The 10,543-nt window shown below is 40.1% G+C and overlaps 1 protein-coding gene across 1 annotated transcript; it reads left to right on the forward strand.

Moving 5' to 3' along the window:
- The first annotated feature begins 499 nt into the window (after window positions 1-499).
- Window positions 500-2,184, forward strand: LOC132637722 (uncharacterized). Its single transcript, XM_060354770.1, has 2 exons — window positions 500-1,009; window positions 2,086-2,184. Exons 1-2 carry the CDS (start codon window positions 500-502, stop codon window positions 2,182-2,184), a joined length of 609 nt encoding a protein of 202 aa, XP_060210753.1.
- Window positions 2,185-10,543: the final 8,359 nt, after the last annotated feature.

Raw genomic sequence — 10,543 nt, forward strand, 5'->3', positions numbered from 1 at the left:
CTGCGGTGAAGTTTCATTTAACGGACTTTTCTCCCTTGCCTTTAACTTTTCAGAAAATTTACATTGGGATTCCTAAGTATCCCTTCTTACTTGTAGGGACATCATGTTCGCCTTAACTTTCGTTAATCCCTTCATCGCTTAGCAACCTAAGGTTCTGGGGCGTAACATGCACGCAGGGGCATGCGGATCCCACATAAATGGATACATCTTTGCCAATAAAATCTTGAGAACATGATACTATTGGATGACCATGGAGCATGACTTCTGCAAATTCATGTAGAAGTGTCATCAGTGTTAGATACACGGAGATCTGATCAAGGTTTCCCCCACAGAGTTACATGCGATGAGTACGCCATGGCCATTCGTGTCATGGGGAATGGATGTCATAAGAACCATTGAGCCTCCAGCCTCTAATGGACATTGCTTATTTTTAGTCGCCATCGACTACTTCACTAAATAGGTGGAGGTGACTTCCCACAAATCAGTGACTAAGAAAGTCATGGTTGACTTTGTAAAAAACAATCTGATATGCCGCTTTGGTGTACCTGAATCCGTCATCACAGACAATGGTGCTAATCTGAACAGCCATTTGATGAAGGACATCTATGAACAATTCATGATTACTCACAGAAACTCTACTTCGTACCAGCCACAGCTAAATGGAGCCGTAGAGACTGCCAAAAAGAACATCAAAAGGATCTTAAGGAAAATGATCAACAATCACAAGAATTGGAATGAGCAGTTGCCTTATGCTTCGTTGGGGTACAAAATGACAACCCGAACTTCCACTAGGGCAACCGCATATCTACTTGTCTACGGTACCGAAGCAGTCATACCCACAAAAGTGGAGATCCCTTCACATAGGATCATCCAAGAAGCAATGCTAAATGATGTAGAATGTGTCAGAAATCGTTGCGAGCAACTGGCCATGATAGATGAAAAGAGAATGCTGGCAGTATTCCATGGACAGCTATACAAACAAAAAATGTCTCGAGCTTTCAACAAGCAGGTCAGAGCCTAAATTTTCCAAGTTGGACAACTCGTGCTCAAGCGAGTCTTTCCCCACCAAGAAGAATACAAAGGAAAATTTGTGCCAAACTAGAAAAGGCCATACATAGTCAGGAATGTACTCTCACGAAGAGCCGTAGTCCTAGCCGAGATGGACGGACAAGAGTGGCCTAAAGACATCAATGTAGACGCATTCAAGAGATAATACATTTAGGATTCCATTTGCTTGTAATCGCATTATTATTTCCTTGAAATCGTACCTTTTGCTTGTAATCGTGCTTTGTAATAGAATGGGAAAAAACAAATTATGTAATGAACTACGCAATGAACTGCCTTCTCCACAGTGGGATACGTAGGCGGTCCATATCAGACCCGTTCACATTATTAGTAGAAACCAAGACTCAGTTACTTTATTTTGAACTGCGTTCGACCTAAGTTCCTGCTGCGACAGGATACGTAGGCACTTTCGGGCTCGGTCGTCATAAAAGAAAAAACCCAATAAAACTTTAGAAAACCCCGAACACAATAGATCAAGAGAAATCAACAAGATCAACCTATAAGAATAGACACAAAAGTCAGCCAGCATCAACCCTACACTTGGGCAAAATTTCTTTTTGAGGGGGTCTCAAATACTCCTACAAGAAACAATCAACAAAGAAGATGGCAAAACAAAGCCATACACTGGGGCAGAATTTTTTAGGGAAATTCTTGCATATCAAGACAATGCAAGGGTCACTCAGAGCAAGACCTGAAACTGGGGCAGAATTGTTGAGAAGGATCTCAATTCTACCAATTCAGAGCTCAACAATCGCATCTCCTGGAAGAATCAGAAGACCTCGTCCGAAGAAAACACATACCATGACACAAAATGAAATAAAACATTTCTAAAAAGGAAAACAATGTGCAGTTTACAAACTTTACTTTGAATTTTGAAATTAGTATAAGTATATCCCAGAAATATCTCTCGAAATACAGAGCCCAACAGGGTTCAAAGGAGCATCAAGAGGAGGCACCTGACGGGAGAACAACGACACTAATCAGCCTCTCAGGAAACTTACAATTTTTCTGTGGATGCAGGTTTTAACAGGACAGCAGACACGTCATCGACCGGTTTACTCACAGCAAAGGCGAAAAGCAAACTCAGCCAAACAGCAAAGTACAAGGAGGTCACAGTAGAGAATGGATGATAAAGACACATCTGACCACAAGGGTCACAAAACAAATTGACAAAAGCATATCCGACCACGAGGGTCAAGCAAAGAATGAATGAGCATAAAGACAAATCTGACCAAACGTGTCACACAAAGATCGAATGACGAAGATATATCAGACCAAGAGGATCACAATGAATGAGCACAAAGAGACATACGACCAAAAAGGTCATCACAAGGGTGAAGGGCATATCCGACCATGAGGATAAACAACTAATACCAAGGACGAAAGAAAGATAATCCAACCTAAAGGGCCATAGCTATCATATGCATGCCGAGAGGGCCATTCATGTCAAAATTGCCGAGAGGGCCATTCATATCAAATAGCTAAGAGGGCCATTTGTTCAAACAGCCAAAAGGGCCATTCATATTAAACTGTCAAAAGGGTCATTCATACGAATTGCTGAGAGAGCCATTCATTCAAACTGCCGAGAGGGTCATTCATACAAATTGTCGAAAGGGCCATTCATATAAACTGCCGAGAGGGCCATTCATTCAAACTGCCGAGAGGGCCATTCATACAAATTGTTGGGAGGGTCATTTATGCAAATAGCCAAGAGGACCATTCATTCAAATAGCCAAAAGGGCCATTCATATTAAATTGCCGAGAGGACCATTCATACAAATAGCCGAGAGGGCCACTCATTCAAACAAGCCAAAAGGGCCATTCATATCAAATTTTTGAGAGGGCCATTCATGCAAATTGCTGAGAGGGCTATTCATATCAAACTGCCGAGAGGGTCATTCATGCAAACAGCCGAGAGGGCCATTCATCTAAAAATCCACAAAGAATATCTGCAATATTGTCAAGTCCCGGAAACAGACACACAACCACCAGAAAGGAGCCGGCTTGCTAAACTGATACGCTCAAATTACACCTATTAATGGTATAACGCGGACGTTGTCAAATATAGTAACCCAACAAGGTTGGGGTCGAATCCCACAGAGAACAATATGTAGGTGATTTAAGCAGATTAGGAATTATCACTAACAATAGTTATGCCCGAACGCATCAATGGTGGTTTTTTTATAAGGTTTTGATAAAATATGGAAATATAAATTCTAATCTAGAAAGCAAGTAAATTGATCAATGGCAACAAGAATGGAAGAAGGGAAATTACTTCTCAAGTAACGATCCAATCTATTTCACGAATTGTAAATAATAGCAAGTTTATGTTATTTAGCCTCGGATAATGACTCTAAATTAACTTCTTCCGAAGATTAACTAGACTACCCAATTGAAGATCCCTCAAGCAATTAGGAGCATTAAGAACACCCGAATATGGCTACAAGTGGTATTACCTATTCCTAGGTCAATTTCCATTAGATGAGGGTTAACTCCCCAAATTCATGTTAATTATTCTATCCCAACTCCGTTCTTCCTCTTCCGAGTTTCAAACAAAGTAAATGGGCGAGTTCAAAGGTTAGCTAATCCAATGAAAACATTCAAGAACAAGAATAATTAAAATAGCAAAAACTTACTTGATTAAGAAAAATTCAAATGAATAAATAAGCACAACAAGAGTGTCAATCTTAATTGTCACCAAGAGATTTCCATCAACAAGGATTAAAATGAAGAAAGAACAATTTTTGTAGGAACCCTAGCTTCCAACTTGTGGGAGCTGCCAAAGATATCTGATGTTTTGCCCTAATTTTCTATTTATATGAACTGGAATGGAAGAAATCGTCAAATCCCAGGTTCTGGTTGAAAATTCCCGAAAAACCTTCAATGCAATCGCGCCACGTCACTGCGCGATCGTGTGCAATTGCTTCGTTTATGTATCGCGAACGCGTGAAGAAGTATTGCGATCGCGCAGAGTCACGAACGCGCGTGACCGCGAACGCGTGAACTTACTGCGCGATCGCGCAGAGCAATATTTCGCCAATAATTTCCAGAACCTCCAGTTATTTCCAGTTTTTGCAACTTTTTTGCTTGTTTTCCATACTTAGGCTCTAGGGACCTCGTATTACCTGAAACATGACAAAAACTTCGTAAAATGACATAGACTTGCTTAAAAACAAGTAAAACTTATAGTTAAAAAGCATCGATAGTAGCGTAAAATCACGCCACATCAACACCCCCAACTTAAAGTATTTGCTTGTCCTCAAGCAAGCCATACAAACCACGACTCAATCTAACACCTAGATATTATAGAATAACAATGTCTACATTGGTTATGACTCTGAACTACCGGCATGCATGTTTTTCTTCCAAGGACCACCCCAATTTCTGTTTTAAAGCAACATACACAACTCAAGAACACTACGACTAACCATGAAGCTTCAATGAATGACATCATATTATCGAACATATTATGGTGCACACAAACGCTACTTTAGGCTGTCACTTTCTTTTGTTCAATTTTCATCCTTATGCCCTCACATAGACCAAAGAATGTCCCAACACACATATATACGACAAGAATGGGATGAAGACGAAAAAGAAGAGAAAAACACTCACACTCACAAAGACAATTCATATTTACACATGCAAATGCCATAGGCTTGTCCTTATTGTCTATGTTCTCATCCTAGGATCGTTCGGTTGTGATCTCATTAGGACTTGTTTCGGCTTGTCTTGTAGGTTTAGGGACGGGTCGGATACTTTTTGGATATTAGTGACTCACCCTCCTTGAACACTACAACATCTTGTCACCTTAATTCGCCTCTTTTCTTTCCACCCCTTTATTTTCTTTCAGTTTTCGACCTCGATGTGGTTTTACTTCTAACCAACTTACAATTCTTTTTGCGTTACAATTTTCTGATTTTTTTTTATGTATATATATATATATATATATATATATATATATATATATACGCAGCTACCACATCGAATCTTCACTAGCAAACTCCACCACCCCCAACTTATGTTTTGAACATATACTCCACATTTAATTCACCCCTAACTTAGGCATTTTGCCTCATCTAATTAATAGCATCAAGGAGGGAACGGGTGTGAAGATGGATTAATTTCACAAAGGGTAAGGTTTCATAATTGGCTAGCCAAGAAAAAGGTCAAAAAGGCTCAAAAGGGGAAACTAGGGGTATTTTCAGCTTTTGGAGAAGCTTATTTAGGCGTAGTGACTTATTTACACAAAGAAAGCCTAAGATCATTTCACAACTAAACTAACTTTCGCATTTCAAACAAGACCAACCGGGCAAGTTCTAGATTATACATGCATAAACAGAATCAAACTAACACTTCACACACACATCGGCATAAGGACAACAATTTTTACACTTATGACCTCCTAAGTAGTAATTCATCACACACAACACCCCAATAATCACAATTTCATATAAAGAATCAATCATGTCAGACAATAACTGTTCTAAGTATGCATTTTTCAAAATTTTGAGGGGTCCAAAAATTTTAACAAAACACAATACATGTCATTAGTTGCCAAGTAGTACCAAATAAAACAAAATTACTCTATTCAACCTAAGTAACATCCTAAACATGCCAGTTTAAACAAAATAAAAACCCCCCTCAGGAAAAGAACTCTGGCAAAGAAAAGCCGAGGAGGTTCCTACCCCTAACCAAAAAACTTGCAGTGTCCTCACTGCAGTACATCAACACAGAATTTTTTTTTATACCTCCTAGCACTGCGTGCTATGGTCATCTCTGCTCGCCCTCTGAACTGGAGCTGCTGGGCTCTGGCAGGACAAAATCGTCCTCATTTTCCTCCTCTTCGTGCTGTGCTCCGCATACACTCCTCAGAATGCTCATCATTTTGTTCAGAAATTTGCTTTGCTTCTTGGCATGCTCCCTTGCCTTTTTCTGCCTCCTCTCTATTTTTCCCTGTTTTTCTTTGATATGCTTCATGTCCTCCACCACACCTGCTAATGTCGGACCAATAGGAATAGAGGGAGCTGTAGACGTGCCTTCTCCATGTGGACCCGCAGGGAGACTAGCCACTAGCTGCTGAATCCGATTGTCCATCCCATGGACCTGGGTGGAGATATATTGGAAAGGCCTGGCGGCTTCTTGCAGTGGTGGCAAGATTGGTATAGCCATGGGAGGGGCAGATGCCCCACCAATAGAATCTGATGCAGTAGATGTGAACTGCTCAAATGATGAGGCTGCTATATCAATCTTCCTTTTCTTCTGTACATTACCAGGCCCTCTCTTTTTCAACGGATAAATCGGTCCACCAGGCCCTTTTTCTTTGTCGCCTGGTCTTGTGGGCACTCCATCAGTGGAGCACAAGTAAGTGATCAATGATGGGAAGAATAAGCTCTTAGTCCGTTCAAGCACCACCTCCCGGATTTCCTGCATAATGAGCCTCCCCACGTCAACAGGCAATCCTTCCATCATAGCACAAATTACTTTAGCCCTCTCAAGGGGCACCTCTGAATCATGTTTTGAAGGCAGCACCCTGGATGTGACAATATCAAGCCAGGTTTTGGCTTCAGCAGTGAACTGTGCAGAGTCAATCCTTTTCTGCATTGTGTTTAGCCACTTTGGTTGTTCCCCACCGTGAAGGTGGGTCACAAACCATTGTTGCCGCAGGTTTTCGTACATCTGTGCCATCTCGCTGTTGTCACCATCCTGCAGATTGTAATAGGCATTTATTCTTGAGGCATTGCACAGGACATCCACACCTCTGACTTTGACAATTGCTCTATGTGTAATGTCTGCCTCTGCAGCATTTGCGTAGAATTCCCGCACCAGGGTATGATTTGCCCTGATTGGTTCATCTGCAAAGCGTATCCAGCCGCTTGTTACCAACCTTCCATAGAACTCGGGCATCTTTTCTTCCAAATTTTCTGTTACAAAGCCCCTCTCTTCAATGAAGCTCTTTCCCAGCAGTCTATCATATAGCTTCGAACATTTTGCTGACTGGAAGGTGGTGGTGTCATAGTATTCAATCAAGGGTACTTGGGCAGCACTGGATGATGAAGCCATTTTTTGAGTTTAAGTACCTACAAAACAAACACAATGCATATGAACACCTACAATGATGTATAATGAGGAGTTGGGTTAAGGAAATTGGCCACCCAAGTTTGGAGCAGCTCTTGTGCGAGCAATCTGTTTGCGCACTGGGAATTTCCCTTCAGCGCGGTCGCGTGACAACCAGGCGCGATCGCGCCAATTTTAGACATTCCTTCAGCGCGATCGCGCAAGGAACTGGCGCGACCGCGCAAATTTGAGCACTTTATTAACCGCGATCGCGTCTAGTATATGCGCGTTCGCGCAATTTGAGCCATTTATTCAGCGCGATCGCGTCTTGTATAGGCGCGATCGCGCTGACTCGTTTCAGATTTCTCAAAACATTTTCACAAACAGGTGGTGTGCATGATTTTTGGGGCTTCGATTCAAAGATTTTAAGCTTGTATTTTGCCCCATTTTTTTCATATATCAGCACCCAACCCTCAACTCACATCACTCAATCAACAAACAACACTTTATATAACAACCAATTCAACAATTTCATCATATTTTCATGCTTAGACAAGTAAAAAAAAAATCACAATTTCTAACATGGAAAGATGATAAAAACAACCCTAGGAACAAGACAATGAAAGAATCACATACCTTGTGGTTGCAAGTTGAAGAATTCTTCTTAAAAATTGAAGTTGAATTTGAGAGAAAATTGAGAGAATTTTTGAGAAAAAGTGAAGGAAATGAGGGGTTTCTGCCGTTTTGCCTTTCTTTACACTGTTTTGATAACTGGAAACGCGCCTCTGCGCGTTCGCGTGTCCTTACCGCGCGATCGCGCAGAGTTAGTTTTTTTTTTTTTTTTTTTTTTTTTTTTTAACGCGATCGCGTGGGTTCTTTGCGCGATAGCGAAGAGTAAAATTTGCCCCTATTTTTCCAGATTCAGAAAATAAGCACAGAAATCAGTCTAACAAATTACAGAAACCAGCAGCTACTGATTTGTGGCTGTTCTGAAAACCCAACCTGCTCAAAACAATTCCAAAAATTTTGAAATTTTGCAGATTAGTCACAAATCATAAGCTAAACAATTCTAAAAAATCAAATTTTAAAAATGATTTAAAAATTTAAAAACGATGGGTTGCCTCCCACCAAGCGCTTAAGTTAACGTCGCGGCACGACGGATACCAACTTTACCGCTTTTCTCGCCATTTAGAGCATATGAATTTGCGCCCCAACTTTGAATCAAGATTCCGGTGATGCTCATGAGGCGGTGGAAAAAAATAAAGAGGCCAACTCTCGGATGTCACATTTTGCACTTTTTGGCCTTTGAGTGAGGAATGTCATTTTGTCTTCTTGGCATAGCAAACTTCAAAATAAAAACGCTTTCTTCGTCGTATCCACAATTCTCCATTGGCTTGTTTGGTTCAACTTCCATATCATCACTCAAGCACAACGTTGAAAAATGGTTCGAATGTGGTCCAACGCGCTCAAATTTCCAATTTGCATGAATTTTGACATTCTTACCCATAAATGAACTAGAGTCTTCAAAAACGATTTCATGAACTTTTTTATGCAACTCTAGTATCATTTCTTCAATCTCGGCATCATTCACTATTTTAGGATTTGTTGGTTGGTAATTTATCATTAGCTCTTGAAAATCAATAGTGACCACTTCTTCATTGGAAACCAACTTAAAACTACTATCCATGGCCTTTTGATATTGAGCGTTACATTCCTCAATCTTTGCATTCAATTCGGCCTCCAATTTTTGGATAGCAATTTCAAGTGACTTCATTTCTTGACTTTGCTCAACATGTATTTTTAGATATTCTTCCATCATCCGTGAAAAGCCTTCACGGTGATTTTCATAGGCTTCAAGTTGTTGAGCTTGATTCATTAGCCAATCTTGGCTCAAAATTTCCTCTTTGTCAAGTTTTTCTTCATGGTGAGAATCGTCCAAAGCTTGTAAAAATCCTAACATGGTGAAATCCATGTTTTGGATAGTTTCATCATCTCCATGTTGAACTACTTCCCACCAATTGGCCACAATTTTCCCATATTTTTCATTTCTCGCCATAATGTCATTCAACATTTCCTCAATTTCCTCTTTTCGAGAATTGGAGATTTCTTCTTCATGACTTAGCTCATTTTCTTCAAGTTGAACCATTTCTTCAATTTCACAACTCTCGTCGTGGTCACAAGAATTTTCGGGTTCATCCTGTAAACTTGAAATCTCTTCTTCAACCATTTCTTTTTGAGGAGTCGACACTTCCATGACAATTGAGGAACTGGCATCCTCAAATGAATCATTCATTCTTTTTATGGCTTCTCCATTTTTTAAAATGGATTGTTGGAGGAGCTTTCGCTCTTCCTCCATTTTAGCTTCTCGATCTAAGTATGTTTGGAGCATTGCCATAATGCCTTCATATCCGGCACTTTGTCCTTCATTTGTCATGTTGTTGTCCCTGTCAAACTCAAAAGTATACCTAGAATTTTCGTTAGAACAACTAGGGGGAGGGGAAACAAAATAATTGGGACAATCACCCCAATGTCCACCTTGACCACCACATATATTACAAACACTCTCATCATAGGATTGAGACGGTGCACACATCTCTCTCCCGGGAGCATATTCACAATCTTGCCAAAAGTGGGGTCCTCCACAATATGGACATGGGTCATCAAAATATGGATTACAACCATCAAACCCATTTTCATTCCAAGATGCCATTTTTTTTAAATTTTTTTTTAAAGAAAAATAAAAACACAGATAACAATTACACAAATATTCACAGGTTCGGATCAAAGCAAGTTAGCTTATTTCCTAGATTAGCCAAAATACACCAATTGTTCCCCGGCAACGGCGCCAAAATTTGATGCGCTCAAATTACACCTATTAATGGTATAACGCGGACATTGTCAAATATAGTAACCCAACAAGGTTGGGGTCGAATCCCACAGAGAACAATATGTAGGTGATTTAAGCAGATTAGGAATTATCACTAACAATAGTTATGCCCGAACGCATCAATGGTGGTTTTTTATAAGGTTTTGATAAAATATGGAAATATAAATTCTAATCTAGAAAGCAAGTAAATTGATCAATGGCAACAAGAATGGAAGAAGGGAAATTACTTCTCAAGTAACGATCCAATCTATTTCACGAATTGTAAATAATAGCAAGTTTATGTTATTTAGCCTCGGATAATGACTCTAAATTAACTTCTTCCGAAGATTAACTAGACTACCCAATTGAAGATCCCTCAAGCAATTAGGAGCATTAAGAACACCCGAATATGGCTACAAGTGGTATTACCTATTCCTAGGTCAATTTCCATTAGATGAGGGTTAACGCCCCAAATTCATGTTAATTATTCTATCCCAACTCCGTTCTTCCTCTTCCGAGTTTCAAACAAAGTAAATGGGCGAGTTCAAAGGTTAG

The sequence above is a fragment of the Lycium barbarum genome, chromosome 4, assembly GCF_019175385.1.
Source record: "Lycium barbarum isolate Lr01 chromosome 4, ASM1917538v2, whole genome shotgun sequence".
Classification (NCBI taxonomy): Eukaryota; Viridiplantae; Streptophyta; class Magnoliopsida; order Solanales; family Solanaceae; genus Lycium; species Lycium barbarum.

Coding starts and splice junctions, on each gene's coding strand:
- LOC132637722 (XM_060354770.1), top strand. CDS start 500: ATGGTTGACTTTGTAAAAAACAATCTGATATGCCGCTTTGGTGTACCT. Junction 1,010..2,085: donor CTCGAGCTTTCAACAAGCAG/GTCAGAGCCTAA, acceptor CTGTGGATGCAG/GTTTTAACAGGACAGCAGAC.